The sequence below is a fragment of the Alosa sapidissima genome, chromosome 11 (assembly GCF_018492685.1).
Source record: "Alosa sapidissima isolate fAloSap1 chromosome 11, fAloSap1.pri, whole genome shotgun sequence".
Classification (NCBI taxonomy): Eukaryota; Metazoa; Chordata; class Actinopteri; order Clupeiformes; family Clupeidae; genus Alosa; species Alosa sapidissima.
This window is the reverse complement of record NC_055967.1, coordinates 9,069,361-9,093,609: the sequence shown is the minus strand read 5'-3', so window position 1 is coordinate 9,093,609 and position 24,249 is coordinate 9,069,361. Positions and strand designations below refer to the sequence as shown.

The 24,249-nt window shown below is 42.9% G+C and overlaps 1 protein-coding gene and 2 long non-coding RNA genes across 4 annotated transcripts in view; 1 reads left to right on the top strand and 2 right to left on the bottom strand.

Moving 5' to 3' along the window:
* Positions 1-24,249, bottom strand: part of LOC121723722 (proprotein convertase subtilisin/kexin type 5) — a 161,794-nt gene that overhangs the window by 94,456 nt on the left and 43,089 nt on the right. For both annotated transcript variants that reach the window (XM_042109706.1, XM_042109707.1), the window contains 2 exons: positions 21,360-21,586; positions 5,289-5,531 (listed from right to left, as the gene is read on the bottom strand). In XM_042109706.1, coding sequence (XP_041965640.1) covers positions 5,289-5,531; positions 21,360-21,586 — 470 coding nt within the window. The remainder of the gene's footprint in view (positions 1-5,288; positions 5,532-21,359; positions 21,587-24,249) is intronic.
* On the top strand, positions 6,572-21,473 carry LOC121723725. The gene is made up of 3 exons (XR_006035022.1): positions 6,572-6,691; positions 6,905-6,940; positions 21,386-21,473. It is a non-coding gene; the product is annotated as an uncharacterized LOC121723725 (long non-coding RNA).
* Positions 8,605-10,741, bottom strand: LOC121723724. Its single transcript, XR_006035021.1, has 4 exons — positions 10,653-10,741; positions 9,612-9,914; positions 9,376-9,517; positions 8,605-9,205 (listed from the first exon to the last, which is right to left on the bottom strand). It is a non-coding gene; the product is annotated as an uncharacterized LOC121723724 (long non-coding RNA).

Here is a 24,249-nt window from a genome sequence, read left to right as displayed (position 1 = left end):
TGGGGGGACCAAATGAAAAAGGACTCAGTGCCCTCCCATTGAGATCGACGGAGTCTGTTCGTCCATTTCTTTTACTGTCTATGCCAGCTCCATGCACGAAAATCCGTGTTGGGCACGAGCTCTCATGCGCGTACATGTTGGTGGGCGGGTACCTATCCGGCGGCTACAGCCAAACATTATTCAGTGCGTATTTCTTGAGGAGCCTATGAGAAGACGTGTATATTATGGTTATTTATGCATCATATGACAAATAAAGAAAGTGTATTGATCTTGTTTCGTTGTTGTTTGTCCCGAACAAAAATAGCCTAAACATGATTAAATACAATAAGTAAATAATAAGTACAATAAGTGGCATAAAGCCCTTGTCTCGTTACACCATGGTCACACGTTGCTGTCAACCCATAGCCGCCCCCTTTTGAGCTTGCCAGAGGCTGAATCAGTAGGCTACTACATTGAAACACAATTATTGCCGCGAGGCATTCCAGGCTACAAATTTAATAAAAGTAAACCATGCATAATTTTAAAAAATAGCTCAATTTAGGCTACTTCGCTACGCAATAAGGTTTCCATTAGAGCACAGCGCACGTTTAATGAATGTGTGACAAGGACTGCCTTGTCTCACAATAAGCAGTTGGAAATTCCAACACTTTTTCAACTACACGAAACTTTACAGTGATCATCAAATACCCCGTAGATTTAAGTGTCCATCAGTCTCAACATTTAACTATATATTAAAAGTCCAAAAGTAAATTAAATCCCATACCAAAACCGAAAATCGTCTGCTTTTGATAGCCTAGTATGCCGCTCCAAACAAAACGCATGTCTCACAATAAAACGTACAATGTAAGAAATAAAGTTCTGCCTCAAATAAGCCTACCCCAAATAAATACCTGTGCTTTGCGAAGCCTAAGTAAATAGCAGACCCCGGACATAATGTAGGATTTACGGAAAGAATGCACACATACGATGTTGGACGCCTGGCGATGCTGGCCGTCTACTGTGCCTCTGACTCCGCTGCCTCATTTGGATGGTAGCCTAACTCGACAGGTGAGCGCGAAGATTGGATATCGTATATGCAGACTACATTCTCTTTAACGTTACTTTACCATCTGCGGTGTACAACCCAAAGTATTTCCAGACACCGCATTTTAGATGAGTTGGGGACGTAATTGTCCGCTCATGCTGGCAAACTATAAAATAAAAAACAAACTAATCATAGACTGTAAAAATGCGCTACACATGGCACTAAAAACCGAATAGTTTATTTATAGTTCGACAACGGATATTTCACGTCATGTTCGAATGCATATTTGCAGCAGCAAGACGTCAGGCAGACCGCTCTTAGTTAGAGCTGCTGTTATCCAATGAAATTAAGTTGCGCTTCAGGGCGACTCCACTGGACTCCACATGCGTTCCCGAGCAACTTTTTCTTCTTCTTGTTACGTGGCAAGCAAAGTATGTGCATTATCGCCACCCTCTTACTGGAGGACGACTCTCTTTTTATAGAATATCCAATTAAAATCGACGTTGGTCCATGCGTCATTTCCAGCTTTAGAACTTGGCGCATGGTCAGAGCCGACTGGTGCTGGATCCGAGCCCCAGTGTTCAATATGGCGTTGACTATGAATTGGCCGGATTTACTTGCCTAGCCTCTGCCATTCATTTGTATGGAGGGCGGGACTTAAACGTTCCACATACTCGACGCACCTGACCGGTAGCGCGACAATGTGACGTCACAGAAGCGCCGTAACCATTTATACTCGTGCGTCGTGGTCATGACACTAGTTGCAATATTCTCCTGAACAGAGGTGTTGCTGTTGTGAAAAGATTAACGCTAACTACTACACAGCAGAAGAAGCTGCATTAAGAAACACTAGTAGCAGAGAATGTAAACGGGCTCTGCTATTATCTAGCCTCTGTGATGGTACTTCAGACTTTGGTTGCTACTATTCACAACTACCACCATTATTATCATCTAGTTTCCAAGGTGTGCGCACAGGTAGATAGATGGATGGATATATAGATAGATACGGGAAGCCGTGGCCCACTGGTTAGCACTCTGGACTTGTAACCGGAGGGTTGCCGGTTCGAGCCCCGACCAGTGGGCCGCGGCTGAAGTGCCCTTGAGCAAGGCACCTAACCCCTCACTGCTCCCCGAGCGCCGCTGTTGAAGCAGGCAGCTCACTGCGCCGGGATTAGTGTGTGCTTCACCTCACTGTGTATTCACTGTGTGCTGTTTGTGTTTCACTAATTCACCGACTGGGTTAAATGCAGAGACCAAATTTCCCTCACGGGATCAAAAAAGTATATATACTCATACTATACTTATACTTATATATACTTTAGTCATCCCGAGGGAAATTTTAATAATTTAAACAGTTTAGTTAGCTGGCTAGCTAGCTAGCAGCTGGCTGAGTTTGTGTAATTTCCTGAAGTGGAAAGAGATTTTGTTCAGGCCTTAATAGATATCCTTTGTTTGAAAATAAATCGTTTCTATTCGTTCCTCTTAATTCCATGTGTTGCAACTCTCGCTGGTAACTTTGTTAATTTATCCAGCAAACTATTAAAAATTCACGACTGTAACAAAACACTGCAACTCTCGCTTGCCCTCGAACTAGTCCATCTTCCTGTTTCCGCTTTGTCGCGCTCGTCTGAAAAAAAATGAGTAGTGTGCTACCTCGCGCTACCTGGCTAAAATCCTGGCGAGCCAGCAAGATCTACGTCATTTTGACGTCACGGTGTTGCGCTACCGGTCGGGTGCGTCGAGTATGTAGAAGGCCTTAGTCACTCTCTCCAGTTATATATAATACCTCCATGGCAACAGCAGACAAGGTTACCAAAACGTCTGCCAGCCAAATTGTAATGCATGTCCTTTTTGGAATGTTGCTGGAATGCTAGCTAACTAGCTAACTGCAATGGCAGCAATCTTTCTGATCTCAGTTCACTAAAATATGACTTCGCCAGACAAAAGAAATCTGGTAGCCTAGGCTATTACAATAGAATAGGCACCCCTCATGTCTTTGTAGCCTAATTTGCATTCGGTTTGCAGTAGTAGTTCAATATTTAGTCACATAGGAGTTGGCTGATTTTTTCGACCACTAGGTCTACACGAACATTGTTGACAGTGTAGGTCCCGCCCCTTCCTTGATTTTAATTGGCTAGCTAGAGAGAAGTGACATTGACAAACCAATCAGGAACTGAGAAATCAAACTCCTTCCGTTTCATGCAAACTCTCTCACACACACCACTATACTCTCTCACATATACTACTATACTCTCTCGCATACACCACTATACTCTCTCACATTCACTACTATACTCTCTTGCATTCACTACTATACCTTCTCGCATACACTACTAAACTCTCTCACATACACTACTAAACTCTCTTGCATACACTAGTATACTCTCTCGCATACACTACTAAACTCTCTCTCACATACACTACTATAGTCTCTCACATATACGACTATACTCTCTCATATACACTACTATAGTCTCTCACATACACTACTATAGTCTCTCACATACACTACTATACTCTCTCACATACACTACCAAACTCTCTCACATACACTACTATAGTCTCTCACATATACGACTATACTCTCTCATATACACTACTATAGTCTCTCACATACACTACTATAGTCTCTCACATACACTATATTCTCTCACATATACTATTAAACTCTCTCACATACACTACCAAACTCTCTCACATACACTACTATACTCTCTCACATACACTACTATAGTCTCTCACATATACGACTATACTCTCTCATATACACTACTATAGTCTCTCGCATACACTACTATACTCTTTACTCTCTCACATACAGTACACTACTATACTCCTTCACATACACGACTATACCCTCTCATACATACATGTAAAATGACTATAATAGTGAGTGTGCATGAGTATAGTGGTGTATGTGCAAGATTATGATAGTGTGTGTAAGACCAAGTATGAATTAAGGCCTAGACGGCCCCTCATAGACATACACACTCACACATACACACACACACAAATACACACATACACACACACACAGATATACACTCACATACACAGATATACAGACTCAGACATACACACTCACACACACACAGACATACACACTCACACACATAGATATACACTCACACACACACAGATACACACTCACACAAATACACACACACACACAGATATACACACTCAGACACACACACAGACATACACACTCACACACACACAGACACAAACACACACACACACATACACACTCAAGGGGACTTCACATTGCACGCGACATGCACTTTGCCTGCTGCTCTCACACACACACCTACAGATACACACACACACACACACACACACACACATATATATATATCAGTGGCGGACCGTCAGGGCCTTCAAAGCCTTCTCTGAAGGCCTAACTATTTTCAAACGAATGAAAAATAATAGTGTCTTTAATAACATTGTACTTTAGCATTTATTATTTGCTTCTGCTTCTCCTTCCCCGATCGTTCTTGACTACTGATATCCCACCGCTGTCCGATATGTGATTTGATTGGCAGATTGTGTGAACAAATAGTGAGGGGGTGCAATACATTTTTATTCAATCGCACGTCTTCTCTTGTTAAGTCCCGCATCAGGCCTTCACAAGGAATCACTGCGTTTTCGGTACCTAAGCAACCATTAGACTGCAGTTGGGCCTGCAATGACTTTGCAGTGTTTCACTGTTCTGCATGGCTCCGTCAGTAGTTATCTGCTCCGGAGTGCCAGGTTGCCACTAATCAGGGTCTGATTCATGTAGTCCACGTGAGATGGGATGACCAACGCCATCTCCCGTCAGCCTGGAAGGATACTTAAACCCTAACTATTTCCTTGTCTAGTTAGAGCAGCTGATCTTTAGGTGAAGTCATGCTGTCTCTCCCTTGATGCGCATCATTGTAAATAAACTCTGTTCCTGATTTTTCATACTATTGGTCTGACTGGGTCTCTATTAAATCTATGGTATCAAAATTACCATCACTATATAGGACAGTAATTAAGGGAAAAAAGTGAACCTGCTGCGGTGTTAAATGCGATGTGGTTGAAAATTTGGGTGCACCTAACTTTTGTGCTGGTGCACCTAAGAAAAAAAGTTAGGCGCACCAGTGCAACCAGTGCAAAAAGTTAGTCTAGAGCCCTGGTTCTGGAGCAATGTAACAGAGAAGAAAGGGTGTGTTTTTGGCGCACTTTGCGTCAATCGGGTTCTAAGGGTTAACAGGAAAAGATAAGCCGGTAACCCCACCTTGGCATTCCCGCGTCGACGTCTCGAAGTACGTGCTGTCGGGGCACTCCTCTGAACAGGTGCCCTCATAGAGCTTCGGAGTGGGCGTGGAGCATGTCTCGCAGTCATCCGCCAAAGGGCCAGAGCAGGTGGCACAGCTGGGGTGGCAGCGGACACAGTGACCCTCATCCAGGTCCTCAAAGTAGCCCTCTGGGCAGCTGGCTTGGCATACGCCGTTCAGCAGCAGGTACAGGAAACTGCACTCTGTTGAGGGCAGAAAAGCATCATAAGATAGATCAAACACATCTGTCTATCTATCGATGTATCTATTAATTAATTAATTAATTTAGCTGACAGTTTTTACCCAAAGCGATTTACAAATACCTATTGCAGGGTCCAGGGCACAAAGTAAGTAAGTAAAATGGATTTATAAAGCACATTTAAACACAGTGTTCACTGACCAAAGTGCATATAGAACCAGAGCTGTTTATGACTACAAGTTTTATTGAGTGCACAGCTAGACAGATGTATTTGAGTCAGGAACCCTCACTTTTAAGTGCTCCACTTGATCACACCACTTTTCGAATGCTGACCATTTTAAGTCATACAGAGACCTCGTAGAAGGAGCTCTGGCACTTGGTTGCGATGAAATTATGTGGCAGCCCTGTGGAACTCAGCATTTCCCTCTCACGAGGAAGGCGCACAGGTTCCATAAGCTCGGGTTCGGGTGAAGTAACTCTCCTCCCATCTGAGACAGGAGGTCCGTGCGGTTGGGGAGATGCCAAGGCTCTGTACTATTAACGTGGAGGCGTTGTATGCACGTTAGTTAACCTTTACTTCCTTGTTTACATTCCAAAACATATCAGAAGAATCTCTTCTGGGACACCTCCCCTTTTTAGATAAAAGCCCTGACACAAGCTTGAAATAAATCACTTCTTAGTTCTTCTTAAACAAAGGCTCTGGAGATTAGAAACATTCTCCTTTTCTAGATTATGAACTATTATTATTTAACTAAAACTCTAATCTATCTTTAATCTAAAGATCCAGTTTTTATGGAGGACGTGAGACCCACCCTGATCTGTGGTAGTGGAGACCATGGAGCAAATTTTCGCCTGAGATAGGGAACCAATCACAGAACAGGGGGGAAAGCAAGACGATGATGAGCTATGCACAGACGCATTTGATAGACATCCGTGGCACCCAATAAACGGATCTGGGCATTTTTTTCAAAAACGAGAAAATGAACGTTTGGTTCCCAGACCACGTCTCATTGAGAAGTGGTGGCGCTAGCCAGGCTAGGTTTCTGATAAGGCAGGTGGAGGAACAGGATCATGTGGAACCTCTTGTTCTTGGGCAGGTGGTTGAGACAATGGGCGTAGATGGATTCTGTTGTGTCTAAGCAGCACCCTGTCCGTATTGATGAGGTATAACCTGGGTGGTTCTGCTCCACTGACAACTGTGCCTGCTGTGTGTTCTGTAGAGATCCAAACCTTCTTTCCAGGAGGTAGTTCTGTTAGTGGGTGAGTGCGATGGCGGCGATTGTATTGCCTAGCTTGACAAAACCTTCCTGCTTTGTCTGCATCCCTGAAGTTTTTCCAAATTTGCCCACTTTAGACAGAGTGTACTGTAGCAGGTAGTTGTACGTAACTGTCTTCCCATGAGCAACTGAGAAGGTGAGTAGCCATGTTCCAGAGGAGTAGCTCAATATGTAAGTAAGGCTTCGCTCGGATCCCCTCCTTTTCTCCACAGGCTTTTGACCGTACCAACAGCCCGCTCAGCTTCACCGTTAGCTTGTGGGAAACGAGGGCTGCTTGTTACATGTTGAAACTGAAAGTCAGTGGCAAAATGTTTGAATGCCTCTGAGGCAAACTGTGGCCGGTTGTCTGACACTAGTGTCAGGAACTCCATGTCTTGCAAAGACTTGTTTCAGTGCAGCAATAACAGTGTCTGATGTGGTAGATCTTAAAGGGACACTCCACCCATTTGCATTAGGCTTTGCATTGTTAGAAACCCAGTCATACTTTTGAATGGTCATGCAACACTCTCTCATTTCCCCCTGAGACGGGAGAAATCCGTATTCACCTCTTTACACTTCCTCCCACAATGATGCAAAAATCGTAATCGTGTCGGAGGAAGTGTAAGAGGGGGGGGGATTTCTGTTGAGACTACAAGCGCTAGTTCCCACCTTTTCAACCCCGCCCATAGGGGGTTGGACCTAATGCGCTAACAGACCTATCACAGATCAGTGCCAGTGCTTTTGAATTCACTGGCAGAGAGCTGCAGAGACCTGCAGAAAACATGGCCGAAGGTACCGAATACGCAGACGGATGCAATATGGAGGACTGGGATTTTGAAGAAGATATGGTAGAAAAGGATGTTCGTGGCTATCTTTATGAGCCACAATATAGCGACGAGCAGCTGAGGGCTATGGAGGAACAGGAGGCGGCTGAAGCTGCTGCCACAACAGCCGAGACAGACGACCTGCCTGCCATGGACGAGGAGCCCGCAATGGCTCGAGCTGGGGCGAATTGGTGGTGCCTGTGCTCTAGAGTCAAGAGTCTGTCTGCTGCCGAGAATTCCAGTGATGCCAATTTCTTCTGGACGAAATCACGGAATCGGAGGATGACACGGACGTGTGTGTTGTTGATCACCCGAGTTTCGCACCCCATATGGATAGTGGCGTCCTGGAGACCTACTTTAGAATACCTAAGGTCAACGGGAAACGGCAGCCAAAGCCTACAGGGCCAAATGGACGTCTTTCTGTAAAGTAAGTTTATTTTCTTTGTTACTATGTCAAGGAGTAATCTTGCTAACACGCTAACGTGGCATGTTCATTGCACAAATAGCTTGCAGTTATGCTAGCTACTGTGGCACGCTAGGCTAGAAGACCATCGCTCACTTTGTGCTCAATGTTTTGTCCAGACAATTTCTTCTAACAGCCTACCGGCACTTTCTTGAGTGGGTCCTACAAGGAGAGAGATTGGGCAGAGGTATGGTGTTACCTGCTTGTGTCGTGCTGGCTATCCACCAGAAATACACAGCTCCAGACGGCCAGTACTGCGGGCACCAAGAAGCGGAGGACTCTCGAGGAGCTATAGTTTCATTGTTTGTGTATAGTCATTCAACAGTTGTATTGTTTGTATATTATAGTTATTTAATTAAATGCTTAAAATGTACGTTGTTGTAGTTGTTTCTTAGTAGTGTTGCTCCAAGTGTATTCGAGTTTGAACAAATTGAACGACCAACATTTCAAAACTGGAACTACCTAGCTACTGTTGCCTCAGATGACAACAGAATGGTGGTCATACCTATAATTTCTATAAATTATTAAGTATTACAAGTATACATTGCATTATAAGCTTGTTGCATATCAGTTACCTCCTTCCAAGTTTATGATGCTAAACTTTGTTGAAGGCAGACAGGAGAGCACGAGTGACATTTTGTTTTTAATTCACAAAGAAAGAATTGTGTCATGAACATCAAAACATACAAATAAAATTATCCACACTATAAAAAAGAGGTATTGACCCTGTGATTGAGTATGTATAGTAAGGTGCTCAATGGCAGTGCAAACAGGTAAGGTAGTGCAAGGATAAGGTCAAAAGACCATATAAGACAGACATAAGACATGGTAATATTACAAAATATTTGTGAGGAATGGGTTAATGTAGAGCTGACGTCTCAGAAGCGGCTCTTGAATGATGATGTTGCAGCTTTCTTTGACGGCTTTGGGACAGAGGCAATGTTAGGTGGCAAAGGAGGTTGTGGTTGGGTGAGTGAAGCGGTTGAGTCCTTGAATGTTATGTTTGGGTTGCGTCTGTTTTCTATGACCTTCTCAATTAGTGTCTAGATGAACTTGGTGGTGTGTGGCTTATAGATTTTCTTGACTATCCATTGCTTTGACTTTTTGCAGAAGACCTGCTTGACGCGTGGTTCTCCTATAAATGACAAGGATTATAATGATTACACAGATGCCTGAATAAAGATTTGACTAGTAGATGTCTCTCCACAGGAATAGAATGAACTTTTCAGCAAAGTATGCATTTTGAGTTAGCTGTGAACATGCTACTTATGGTTATTTTAGTATTTAGAGTACATGAAAACACACCTGTTGCCGTGGTGGCTTGTTCTCGTGCCACAATGTTCTCATTATGTTCCATGATGACGAGGTAGGCCTTCTCCCTCGTAGGAGAAGGCCTGGCATTTAGGGAGGTACTTCAGGAGAGCTCTGTGAAAGATCTCCAGTGGCCCTGTGTGAAAAGGAGAATATATAGTACTAATTAAACATGTTCAATAGGATATGTTCAAAACATGTGGGTGGGTATAAAGGGTGTCAGTTCTTACCAGTATGTTTGAAGAGGGCCATCTTCTGAAGATCTTTCAAAAGCCTTTTATCAAAGACGAGTGACATCAGGTCCTGATATGCCACCGAGTCCTTCTTCAGCTACATCCTCTTCTTCTGCTCCTCAGCTGTTAGAGGAGCATGGTCACAGTGATGCCGCTTTCCATCCATGTCAGTCCATCGATGTTCATTGACCACATGGTGTGGAATGCACTTCCACCTGTTTTGTAGTGCCTTTCATCCATTTCACCAACTTCAAGGGTGCTGGCACTGGTATCAAGGCCAGGTGTACTTGGGCATGGTGACTATAAAACAAACAAGAGGTTTCTTTTCAAACTATATTCCACTAATTTAAATCAGACAGTAGTCTTAGATATACTAAAGATAGGTGTAGTGGTGAAATAAGAGGTGGGTAGGCTAAACTGCAGTAAGGAAAAGCGCTACTGGATGTTTTTTTTTTTTTTTAATACATAAGACATATGTAGAATATATGATAATGGTGAAGATTACTGTTTACAAGTGGTATGGCTACTAGTAGTAGATAGTTCCCTGAGTGCATACACACTATTAGGAAGTGCATTGAATGTATTGAGTGCTGGATAAACGATCAAGAGGTGGATAAACTATTTCTGAAATTCAGTGGTGGATAAACTGCATTTACTTGCGATTAGCCTCCACTGCAGCCATGATTAGAGATAATATTATTTAGGCTACTTACAAACTGTTCTTGTAAGTTCAATAACATTAAAAACATTTGAATAACGTTAGACTAACACAGTAAAACATGGTGGATTTACATCGCTAATAGCAAACTTATGCAGCTAACACACAATGGACACGATATTCATAACTGTCTAACGTTACATTGCTAACTTTGCTTCCTCGTTGCTGACGAGTGGAGTTAGCGAGGCAGCAAGCGACCAAAACATACAAGATATTTACTTTATAAACAGCCAAATCATATGAGATGTGCTGCTTTACAGCAGATGACTATATCAGTGTGTTCTCAGTCGAGAAGTAGAGTCGAGTCAGAAAAACCTTACCTCCAGGCAAATGCGTTTAGCGCAGCTAGCACTGCTAGTTCCAGAAGTTCCTGGCTGTTCATCGACATCATCTGGCAAGGTAAATATCGTTTTCACAAGCGCGGGTCTCTTCACTCCTAAGGGGTTCTTCTGCCTTGAAATGTAGACTGCACAACGTCAGTTGTTTTAGTGCTTCAATGGCTGTGTCCTCTCCGAACTTCGGGTTATTTATTGATAGCCCGTAGCCACTTTTAGCAACTCCAACTCTTTGGGTAATCTATGAAAATTTACTCCCGTGTATTTTCCTTGTGCTGGCTGAACATCCAGGTAACATGCAAGTGCACACCATTTTGAAACACAAACAAGGAGTAATTTACTAATGAGTTCGCAAACTAAGTCTTCACTAGAAATTGTTTGAAATGATTTCCAGGTAGCGTAGAGTGGAGCTCAACGCTCGAGCCTGGGTTGACAGATTATGGGCGGAGTTGAACAATTGAGTTCGACAGTGGGAGTGGCCTGCGGAGCTGAGCATTGCAATGCACTATGGGGATTGTTGTCTGCAATCCACAAGCACTAAAAAGTAATTTTCTGCCTTTTCTCGGTCAAGAAGGCATCAAATTAGAAATTTATGCTACTATTCTACTACATATATGACCCACTTTCAATACATATTCATGTCTCCACTGGTGGAATGTCCCTTTAAGCGTGCGACTTCTATATAACGGGAGAAGTAGTCCACAATCAGTATGTTTGTTGTTGCCAGTCAAACAAGTCAGTCCCAGACGGCCTGTCTGGACTAGGAGTTGGAAGAAGAGGCTCACAGTGTGGTCGTTGATTGATTTGATATGAATCACAGGTGTTCACTAGTTGTCTTATTTGAGTTGACAGTCCAGGCCGTTTGTTGAGCACATGCTCTACCCTTGATTAATTTTGTGGCAAAACTTTCTCACGCATGGACTGTGATATGACCAGACATTGGCCCTTCAGCAGGAGGCGGCCTACAAGATGAAGGTCTTCTTTTCCCTGCCAAAAGGGTTTCATCCCAAGGTCAGCCGGACATCTCTCGGGCCAGCCATTGAGGCAGTATTTGATGATTCGCTGACATGTCTCATCTGTGTGCTGTTCATCACAGACTTTCTGAAGATATGTGGCACACTCTACTTTTGCTTGATTCCTCATGTTAAATTTAGCTCGTTCAAAAATGATATTGTGTCTTCCAATACAATGATTTTGTTGACGTTTGTATCAGTAACTTTCCACGAGTCTTCGAAGTCAATATTTTCACTTCTGACACCATGTACTATTAACGTGTCTGTGCACTAATAAATGACACACGTAGAGGCGTTGTATGCACGTTAGTTAAACTTCACTTCCTTGTTTACATTCCAAAGCATATCAGAACAATCCCTTCCGGGACAGGCTCTCCGACCAAAAGCTGGAAAATATGGCCCTGGCCCGTTTGTCCACCATGGGGTAATCAGTATTAGGGTGAGACCCCCGTCCCTCACCCTCGCCCACATACAGTAAAGGCTTTCAGTAAACCTAGTCAGTGATGATCCAATCAGAACTAATGGATCACCCAATCAAACTAAAAGAACAACATTTCTGGAAAAGTTGGCACATGGGTCATTCCATGTCAATTCAACCAGGACCCACGGACTTAGGTCTCAAAAAATTCTGAAAAAATGACCAGGAATACCTATGTTACCCAGGAGACCCACTGTAAAATTACTTTTATGTAAGATCAATACTTTCCAAGATACAGCCAGTTTTATGGGGGGAGGGGGGGTGTCGATTTTGTTGGCCACTTTTTTTGGTCAAAGTTTACAAGCCCTCAAGGACTGTCACGGTCGGGTCTAGAACCTGGGCCGTCGGAGTGGCTAACTGACTTTTAACCCACTAGGCCACTGAGACTAATGACTCAAGTGCAGAGCAGACAAAGTGAGATTAACTGAGTTTATTTCAGGTTTTAGACACAAAAGCTCAGAAGATCCGAAAAAAGTCAAAAACAGTCCAAAAAGTTAAATCCAAAAACATCAATCCAAGGCGTAATCCAGAAAATCAAAGTCCAAGAGCCAAGCCAGGGTTCAGATAACAGGGTTCAGTCCGAGGGAGGATTCCAAAAATAATTCAGTGGAAATGCATGGATTCCAGTTGCTGCTACTGGAAGAAACTGGAATCCATGCATTTCCACTGAATTATTTTTGGAATCTGATCCCTTATCATACCTGTTCATTCTTACTCGTCGCTCGACTTATCGTGACTAAATTCAAGATGGCTGCAAACGCTAAACTTCGTGAAGATACTGTCTGTATAAATCGTCTTGTAAGTAAACTACCAGTGCTTTTTCAAAGTTCTCAATGTCTCGTTTTAAATGTCAGGGCCCTCGGAAGTCTACCAATGAAGTGTGGAGATACATTGAGTTGGTAGCATCGGCTAACTAGCGCCAGATTTTGGAGTGCAGGGGACAAGCCGAGATGGGCTATGAGACATACGTTCACACTCGGTATCATGTTTCAATAAACTTTAGGTCAATATCACACCGGAATTCTCCTTTAATGTCTAGTGATATATCAGGGCCATTTTATGATTAATTGAGATACATTTCTTACATATGGTTCCTTTAAAGGAAGCATATGCAAGAAATGTATTTCAATTAATCATAAAATGGCCCTGATACTGTATGTCACTAGACATTAAGAAATCATGTTAATTTCAAATACTTATATCACTGACAACAGTAGTCCAGCCTAGTGTTGCACGGTGTATCGATACTAGAAAGGTATCACAATGCCTTCACACAAAAAACTATACGATTTCCGACATTTTTAGAATCGATACTTTATTAAAATAATAACGTTCTGTGTCTGTGTGGACTGCTCCCACTCTCCATGCTCCTTGCATGCGTCTAAGCAAGTGGGCGTGTCAAGCAGGCATCTCTGAGTGAGCCAGCCAACATCAACATAGTTCTTTGCCGACAGTCCTCGGCTTGTGGATAAAACAAAAGGTGAAGTGAATTCTGGAACTATTTTGGATACATCACGGATAGTAAAGGGAAGCCATCAGGTACACAGAGGCCCGTTTGTAAAATATGTTTCAAAGTCATTCAAAAGCAATAGGCTACGCATAGAACTTGGCTAAGCACCTCGCAGACATATCCCAACATTTTTAAAGAGTTCAAAGAACGACAGGTTAACGAATAGGCTATAGAAAACACCACTACATGATTGGTGCCAAGTTCATCTCTTCAGTTTTAGTCTAGCCTAACTGAAACTGAAACGAGTAGGCCTATGCATGGTTTTCTGGGATAAAGCGAACCTTCCTTCATCAGTGAATTTTGACGAGACATAACGACTGATCATATGCTAGCGTGATGAAAACGCAATGTTCACGCTAGCATAACATTACCATAACTTGCAAACGATCTATTTAATATTTGATCAGTAGCCTACTACTAATGTTTATTAGTAGTAATAAATTAGTAATAGTATAGTATTAATACTATAATAGTATAGTATTATTAATAAATAATTAATTAATACTACTAATAGTATAGTAGTAATAATTATTGCCCAGATATAGGCTATGATAGGCTACCTGAAATGCGCTAATTGAAGCCCAGCATATAATACCACTGAAGCGTGTTGAGTCCTAATAATAATAGCGGCTTATTGTTCTGTGGTAGCAAATAATGTTATCAAAGAAATATACATAATGTACACAGATATATTGCAACAGGTAGCCTAATGGTGTAGGCCTATCTGACGAAGACCTGGTTGGAACGTCGTACTTGTACACTGGTACCCTTTGCAACTGTCAAAGAAATCCCATAAACACGGGAAGGCCTAGGGTAGCCTACATCAGATGGCCTAAAGATAGGCCCCTCTGCATAGCATTCAGTGATTTGCATGCAGTAATTTTAACACTGACCTTGATCTAGCCTCTGCGTCCTTTTTTTCCCAGATATTTTAGGATTTTTCCGTGGTATCGTTTCAGTATCGAGCATCGAGATATTTATGGCAGGTATCGTATCGAAGTCATAATTTTGGTATCGTGACAACACTAGTCCGGCCAGGATATTGTCATTTAAAGGGACACCAGGCAAGCCTGATGCTTTCTCTCTACGAAACTCTGTGCTGTAAACTGATCCTGTTTCGGTCGGCAGGTAGGATACACCGAACTTGCAAGTGGGATATTCTTCCTACAGGCAGTAGGGGCGGGCGAGAGAGCCTTCATTCGCCCCGTAATGAGTCATTTAACCATATACCGACTTACGAAGATGATTAATTAACACGAAAACGTTGCCTGGTGTCCCTTTAAAAAATGTGAAGTTGCAGCCCTTAACTGATCCTGATGTTGTCATGTTGTATTTTGGCCTGATGCACGACCCTCCACCTATCTACTAATCACAAAGTCAGTAGTGTTTCGGCATTCGGGTTGCCGAAAACCCAGGGGGGAGGGGGAGGGGATACACCGCTCTACAGTAATTTGTAAGTGATTGCAGTACCAGTTTTGGCCACAATATTACATACGGTTCCTTTAAGGAGTGAATTTTGATATGAAACAATTGAAATAGTAATTATGAAAAAATAGCAATGAAATTATTGCTTCCTCAGTGCCCATTAAGATCCACAGGAAGAATCAGGACAAGTCATTAAAATATAAAAAAGAAATTTGTTTTTTTCTTTTACTGTCATCAATTTTGGTCAATGATTCCAGGTGATTGAATCACCAGAGAACATGAAATTTGTTGGTCACTCCCCCACTGCGCTAGGCTAAATAACTAGCCCTACCTGAACCGTTGCACCCAAGATGATAAAATGCTTATGGTATATTAGTCTCAAGAGCCCGCATCAACCTAGCTCATACCCACTCATTTGTGATTTGCACACATACAGTACATGCACGCGCACACGCACACACACACAGACAGGCAAGCACATACACACACACACGCACGAACACCCGCACACACATAAACACACACACAGGAACGCACATGAATACACACGCACATGCACACACACACACACACACACACTCTCTTATACACAAAAGCAAACTCACACATGCACACACTCATTTACATGCACATGAGTTGCAGGAGTAGGAGATGGAGACAAATTGACAAGCATGATTTATTTTTGCGGAGAGAATGTGCAGGACCGAGCAGTGATCATATTTTGTACATCTAGGTACATCTAGTTTATTGCTGGCGTTACTCATCAGCTTTATTGGCCAGGTTTGTGTACACAAACAAGAAATTTGACTCCGGTTAATCTTTCCTCGCAACAACATTCACATAACATATAAGGATACAAAAAAAATAATAAACATAAAGGAGTAAAAAGAGTAAAAACAGAACAGTAAGAATAGAATGAAGGCAGTAGAATATGTCTATTATATGTATGAGAATAAATACAGTATGTACATTTGCAAATAAATAAATAGATAGACACTATGGGTGGTACTGTATGTGGGTGTATTGTCTACATTCTGTAAAGTGCCATGATACATGTGTAATGTTTTGGCGCTCTATAAGCACAATAAATTGAAATTGGTATATGGTAGTGCAGTTGCTTCCTTGTTGTCCCTGTCAAGGGTGCCATGGTCGTGGACCCCTCAACAGACACAAGCAAGATGCAATATACAGTTGAAAGGGTGGGGATAGTGCAATATCAGTACTATAGACTGAGGTTTAAGATAAAAATAAATATAGTGCAAGGCAGTTCAGTGCAATGATCATGTATTAATAATACTATTGTAACTATAAGGTTGAAGTACACATGAGGTAGATGAGCAGAACAGTGTTGATTGACTTGTTCAGTATGAGGGTGGGGGCTGTTACTGAGTGTTCAACAGAGTGACTGCTTGGGGGAAGAAGCTGTCTTTGTGTCGGCTGGTTTTGGCAACAGTGGCCTGTATCGTCTGCCAGAGGGAAGGAGGTTGAATAGTTTGTGACCTGGATGTGAGGGGTCTGTAAAGATTTTAGCTGCCCTTTTCCTGACCCTGGACCAGTACAGGTCCTGGATGGAGGGAAGATCAGCTCCAATGATCCTCTCTGCAGCCCTAATTGTCCATTGCAGTCTGGCCCTGTCCCATTTGGTGACAGACCCAAACCAGACAGTGATGGAGGTGCAGATGACAGACTGAATGATGGCTGAGCAAAAAGTGATCAGCAGCTCCTTAGGCAGATTAAACTTCTTTAGCTGTCTCAGGAAGTATAACCTCTGCTGGGCCTTTTTCTGGATAGTGTCGATGTGGAGAAACCATTTTAGGTCCTGTGAAATGGTTGATCCCAGGAACCTAAAGGAATCCACATTGGACACTGTGTCATTCAGAATGGCGTGGGGGGGGGGGGGGGGGGGGGCTTCTCCTAAAGTCCACTGTCATCTCCACAGTCTTCTTGGGGTTAAGGTGGTTCTGACTGCACCACTGGACCAGCTGTTCCACCTCCTGCCTGTATGCAGACTCATCACCATCCTGGATCAAACCAATGACGTTGGCTGCAAACATCAGGAGTTTTACAGATGGGCTCTTTGAGACGCAGTCATTAGTGTAGAGGGAGAAGAGCAGTGGGGAAAGGACACACCCCTGTGGGGCGCCTGTACTGATGGACCGGGCTTTGGATGAGATGCTCCCCAGTCTGACATGCTGCTGCCTATCAGTCAGAAAGCTGATGATCCACTGACAGGTAGAGAGGTAGGCACTGAGAACTGGGTGAGCTTCTGATGTAGGAGTTCAGGCATGATGGTGTTGAACGCCGAGCTGAAGTCCACAAACAGGATTCTGGCATACGTCCCTGGGGAGTCGAGGTGGTGCAGGATGAATTGCAGATCCATATTGACAGCATCATCCGCCGACCTGTTTGCCCTGTAGCCAAACTGCAGGGGGTCCAGCAGTGGTCCTGATATGTCTTTCAGATGGCTCAACACCAGTCTTTCAAAAGATTTCATGACCACAGATGTCAGGGCAACGGGCCTGTAGTCATTTAATGGGATGATGGTGGATCGTTTGAAGCAGGAGGGCACTTCACACGGCTCTAGGGATTGGTTAAAGATCTGCATGAAGATTGGCGCCAACTGTTCAGCACAGACTGGCATATTGTGTTGTAAACCTTTGAGCGTCACATTTCAAATTAAACTGTGTTAAACAGATGTGAACACATCTGCAACAGAAGGAGGTTGCTACGTTAAAGAACAATTCCGGCGCAAAATGAACCTAGGGGTTAATAACACATGTGTACCGAGTTCGACTGTTCGCTGGGATTTGTTTTCATGCTAGTCGAATGTGACCAGTTTTATTGCAAACCGCTAATTAGCGTTTAATGCTAGCCTTCGGGGCAGACGTACAGTAAAAAGTAATCGCTATTTCTATACCACTAACAAGGCTCAAAATAGGACCACACTTACACGGTAGCATAATGAGGGTCTCTACATGTAAACCGAAGCATTGAGAACTTTGTACGTGTACAGGCAGTTTATTAAAAAGAAACACATTACCGTTCACGTCTGGTTCACATACAGGCAGGCGCCTTGAGAAAACAGAACTCTGGGACGTGAAGTGAATCTTGCGTGAAACGTTGTTGCCGAAAGAAAGCACTGAGCGCATAAGAGAAAGCACTGAACGCAACAGGAGACATAAGAGATGGCAGGTTATTTGAACGAATTTGAAGACATCGAGGATGAACCCTTTCGGTTTGATGGACGTCCTTATCTTTACGAGCTGGAATATAGGCTACCGACGAAGAGCTGCAGGAGCTCCATGAAAGGGCTACGATAGAGAGCTACCTGTAGTCAATGCTGCACACAGCCTTGCACTTCTGGAAACTGGTGGTGTACCTGCGGACTTTGTGAAGCTATGGCCACCAAAGAGGAGTGCCTGTGTTGTATGGAGTGGGACCTGTTGCGTTGCGACACAGTGTTTTGTAGACGCAGTGTTTTGTAGAGTCTGAAGATTTCCCCTCATTGATAAACAGGGCTGTAGTTGAAACTATTTTCCATGTCCCGAAAAGAAATTGGAGGCAGCGATCCATACCAGAGAGACCAGATGGACATCCACTAAGTAAGTACACTAAACAAGTTATGTTACATCGGAGCTATTATTTCTGATAGGCCTATATTGAGCAAATTACGTTTGATTTTGGTTCACATCGCCTGCCTGTAGGCTATGTGAACCAGACGTGAACGGTAATGTGTTTCTTTTTAATAAACTGCCTGTACACTTACAAAGTTCTCAATGCTTCGGTTTACATGTAGAGACCCTCATTATGCTACTGTGTAAGTTTGGGTGTAAGTGTGGTGCTATTTTGAGCCTTGTTAGTGGTATAGAAATAGCAATTTCTTTTTACTGTACGTGTGCCCCGAACGCTAGCGTTAAACGCTAATTTGCAATAAAACTGGTCACATTCGACTAGCATGAAAATAAATCCCAGCGAACGGTCGAACTCCGTACACATGCGTTATTAACCCCTAGGTTAATTTTGCGCCGGAATTGTCCTTTAACTCCAGCTGCAAAGTCAGCCATCCTCACCAGCTAACACGATAATCCAGTTACTGTACAACAACAGTATGACAATTACGGGAAGATAATCACTCAGATTTTCTTTATTAGACCACTCGAAAATAGGCTATGTCAATCACTGGAGGTATTTTAATATTATGTTTTGTTTTGCTAATGCTGAGGCCTTTGTGGTTTTGATCAGCCTAATAATCTCTGAAACATCAATTGTAAACACTAAGGTGAAATTTGTTGCCACCAGAACAGACAGTGGCATTATTATGTCACCAGAACAGACGTTTATCAGTTTTGAGGTCAAATAAAGTCTCCAGTCTTGTAAATTCACATTATGGAACATCCATAACATCACCTCCATAACGCACCATTAGAGGTTTTAAAACTAAGACAGGGGCCCAATTTGTTAATCATACTTAACATTGATATAAATCAGCTTTGCACAGACACATTGGACATTGTTGCATCAACACTGTATGTGTAGCATAAACTTTTCCTGGCCATGGAATGTGCTGACTTAAAAACAAAAGCCTTACAAATGTAAGGAGCTGTGCTCTTAAGGCAAACTGAGCATACACATTTGTCTACCATTCCCTTGTCAATCTGGAATTTGTCAAATGATAATGATTTGTTGGAAGCTTCAGTCCATTTATCCCCTTTTTAAATATGTATAATATTGCCATGTGAAAACTGTTGTTTCTGTATGGTTGCACACCAATTTTAACCTGGATACCAGACTCTCTGACTTCGCACAGAGTCTGGCCTAGATCCATTGGCAAACATTTATTTCCTGGTTGGTGGACTCTTGTCTGAAGTTTGAAATCATTGGAGTTCAATCACTAACGTTTGGTAATGACGTATGTTAACCACGGGGGACACAACGATAATGATAGGCTTGCAACTTAATCGTAATCGCTCTCAGGAACGCTCTCTGTTCACTGGTTGGTTTGGAGACAAGTTACCGAAGTAAACAAAGTGAACGAGAGCTATTCCAGGCGGAGTACTAGGGAAAAGAAATTGAGCGGAAGTACGTAGGCAGGCGGAGGCCAGGCTACACCATATTTATGATGTAAAAGAGTGTAATTCTCCATGAAATTCAATCAGATCAGTTACAAATAATAAAATATAGACCTACAGTAAATGAACATTTTAACAATAGTTCTATTTGTTTGTGTTTTTTCCATGGTAAGGATGACCTTTGCATACAATTGCCCTAATGTCTATCAGTAACTTATTACTGGCAAACAGTTTCTTGTATTTCTTGTAAGAACATGGCTTATTAATACCTCCTTTTTGGCTTTATTACCTATTTTATTACATTCCCACAAGATGTTAGGGTGCTATGAAAATGAGATCCAAAATGATTTTTCAGACTTGTGAGGTCTGCTGTTCAGACCCTGAAGGAATTTATTTTCTGTGCATTGCTTTTTGTGAGAATGTTTCTACTTATCTCAATAAGGAAAATAATTTACGAGCCTATGACAAATATGTCTTCTGAAGGCCCAGCCAAAAATTCCAATAAAATGTTGATCAACTTTGAGGGACAGCTATGGCCTCACAGGATCTTCCAGACCAAATGTGATGATTTTGCTACATACTATTCCTATTTATGTACCAGCATGAAAACTTTGAGCCTCCTACACTGCATTATATGTTTTTATATGTATTTTTGTGAAACTTTACAATACAGTTATCAATTGCTACTGTTTTTATATGACTGCATTATATTTTTGCATAGGTTTTTTTTTTACAATGGCTTCAAACGCATCTCAGCCAACCATAATCAAACAAATGAATTTCATAGTGTAGCAAACAGTTTCTTGTATTTCTTGTAAGAACATGGCTTTATTACCTCTGTGTCATGTGGATGGGGTAGAGTCAGTCTAAATGACTCCATAAATAGTCTGAATTACGGGAATGGAAAATCTGTCACCTTTTACTGGGATATACAACCGCCGTATCGTCATACAGAGAAATTTCTCTGTACCACGTCCCTTTTTGGGGAAAGCAGCTCCATAGGTTTCCATTCAAGCTATCTGCTTTCTCTGAAAAGCACGCAGGAAAGTCTAGCAAAATCAAAGTTCCCAGATGTGCCGGTCTAACGTACTACAATAGCATTAGGCAATCAACATTTCTCCCACATTCCCAATACAGCTGGCCGCTTTTGCCTTGTCATACAAGCACTATGGGACTGAACTCAATGCTCTCACTCACTGGAACAGGTCTTGTCGTCTATGCAGGCATCGCAGTGTGGAGCGCAGCGCCTGCACATTCCGTCTGCGGCGGCGTAGCTCCTGTCCAGGGAGCAGTTGACCCGGCACTGGCCGCCCTCCAGAAAGTTACCCTCGCCACATGAGAGGCACTGGGACCCCGACACATCGCACGTCACACAGGGTGCTTCACACGCTTCACACATGCCCTCTGCCGTCTCGAAGAAACCACTGTTGGCAAAAACACACACGCGTCTGTGTGAACTATCCAGCATGAATAGGGGATTTAAACACTGCTAACGAACACAGATTGTCTAAACCAACGATGCAGTGTATGGAGGCTGAAAACACCATTCATCAGGATCAGGGAACATGAGTTAGTCTGAACAAAAAGTGTGTATGTGTGTGTGTGTTAAAAACATGTTAAAAACACAATGGTCATGGCTTCAATTACAATTGAGCAACTGAGATATACTGCCTTGCCCATGCTGTACAAACCTCATTATTCATCTGGATTAATCTGCATACTGTACATTTATTTGATTTAATGTTTAGGGTAAATATTGTTTTGTCAATTGGAAAAAAGTGCATATACTTGTTCTGAAGTGATTTTAAATTAAAATTTTAAAATCTTAAAACGTTGCCGAAGTGTGGACAAAAAAATGAGTTCAAGACTGTTTGAACTGATATGGAATGCCAAATTCTACTGCAATGTCTACTGTTATTGAGGGCCAAGCCGCGAAGCTGCGAGGCACCCATTGTGTTTATACCTTTTCTTATTATTATGACCACCGTGCTAGCGAAGCGGTGGTCATATAGGTTTAGAGTTTTTCTTCCGGATTTTTTTTATTTTATTATTTTTCTTCAGTAAATTTGTGTCAACGATAACCAGGATATTGAAAGACTGGGCTGCATGAAACTTGGTGGGCATGTAGCACCACAAGAATGACACAGAACCATTGTTTTTCGTTTTGATCCGTCGCCTACCTGTCGGAACAGGCCCCCCGAAAGGAGGGTAGGCCGGACACAGTTTTCTGTCAATATCTCGAGAACAGTATGGCCTAGGATGACCACCTTTTTTCATATATTGGTCTCAAGGGGCCATGTCAATCCTTCCCATATCCACTCATTTGAGGTATAGCGCCACCTAGTTAAAAATGAAAAAGCAAAAACGAGGCATGGGGGGGGGGGGGTCATACAATAAACTAATATGGCCTGTAGATCTGCCTGTAGATGGTCGGACACAATTTTCTGTAAATATATCGAGAACCGTAGGGCCTAGGATGACCATATTATTTTTGTATGTTGGTCTCTGGGGGCCATGTTAACTCATCCCATATCCACTCATTTGAAGTATAATGCCACCTAGTTAAAATTGAAAAGGCAAAAAGAGGAATTGTAATCGCAAGTATCTTTGGCTGACAGGATCAAAACTGCACGAAATTTGAAGTGTAGGATCATTACACACACACACACAGAAGCACACATACAGTATACATATAAAGTTGTCTATAAACAGCTATATGACCACTTAAATCTGAACAGCATTTTTGAGAAGCTACAGTCTGGTTTTTGCCCCCACCATAGCACAGAGACAGCCCTACTTAAGGTAGTTAATGATATTAGATTAAACATGGGCAACAACCTTCCCTCCATGCTTGTACGACTTGATCTGAGCGCTGCCTTTGATACGGTAGACCATGCCATGCTTCACAGCAGGCTACAGCTTCATGTTGGCCTATCCGGGCCTGTCCTTAATTGGTTCAGGACATATCTTTCTGGCAGAGATGTCTTTGTCTCCGTTAGTGACCACTCCTCTGCCACCACTCCCATCACATGCGGTGTCCCTCAAGGGTCCATTCTCGGGCCAGTTCTATTTAGTCTGTACATGCTCCTACTGGGAAACATTATCAGGAGACATGAGATGGACTTCCATAGCTATGCTGACGACACCCAGCATCTCTGTCTCCCCCAACGACACCAGCCCTATTGCCAATCTCATTCAGTGTATTGAACGAATGAATACATGGATGTCTAATAACTTACTGAAGACAGACAGAAGTTTTAGTCATTGGCCCTAAGTCTCAGAGGGAACTTATCTGTTTTTAATTTAAACACCCTGGCACAGAACATCAAACCCCTTGCCAAAAATCTTGGTGTGTTCCTTGACCCAGATCTGAACTTTGAGTCACATAAATCATGTCACCAGTTGTGCTTTCTACATCTTAAAAAAATATAGCCAAAGTGGGGCCTCTGCTCACCCAGGCTGACACAGAAAAGCTGGTACTGTCATGAGCATTCTGTCTCCCTGGTAACAACCTTAATTGATTCAATTCTCTGCCACTCTGCTCACTCTCTCTCTACTCTGCCTAACGAGCTCCACCTGGCTCCGCCCTGCTCTGCTCTTGTTACCTGGCCAGCTGCGCTGCATTTCCCACTCACCATCCTCACCTTGCCCCACTCTGCTCTAATTACTCTGCCAGCTGCACTGCATCTCTCCACTAACCTCTCCCAGTATATAAAGCCCTGTTTTTCAGCCAAGCCCTGTCAGATCGTCTTCAAACCTGGACCAGTAACCTGCCTGCCTGTCTACTCTCTGACTCCTACCTGTGATTCGGATCCTTTCTTGACTGCCTCCCTGTTCTACTGCCCCGGTTATCCCGACCTGCCTTCCGGATCTTCTCGATTACTCTCCGATCTTCAGCCCCCCCGGTAACTCGAATCTGCCTTCTGTCTCTCACCACGTTTAGTGCCTAGCCCTGGTCTGTACTACTGCCTGCTGTTCACCTTGCTGTTGTGTGTGGGTTCCCCTGAGCCCCGAGAACCCCTGACACCCCTGGCACTCCTAGCACCCCTGGAACCGGAACCTCCAAGACCTCACGTTTCTCTCACTC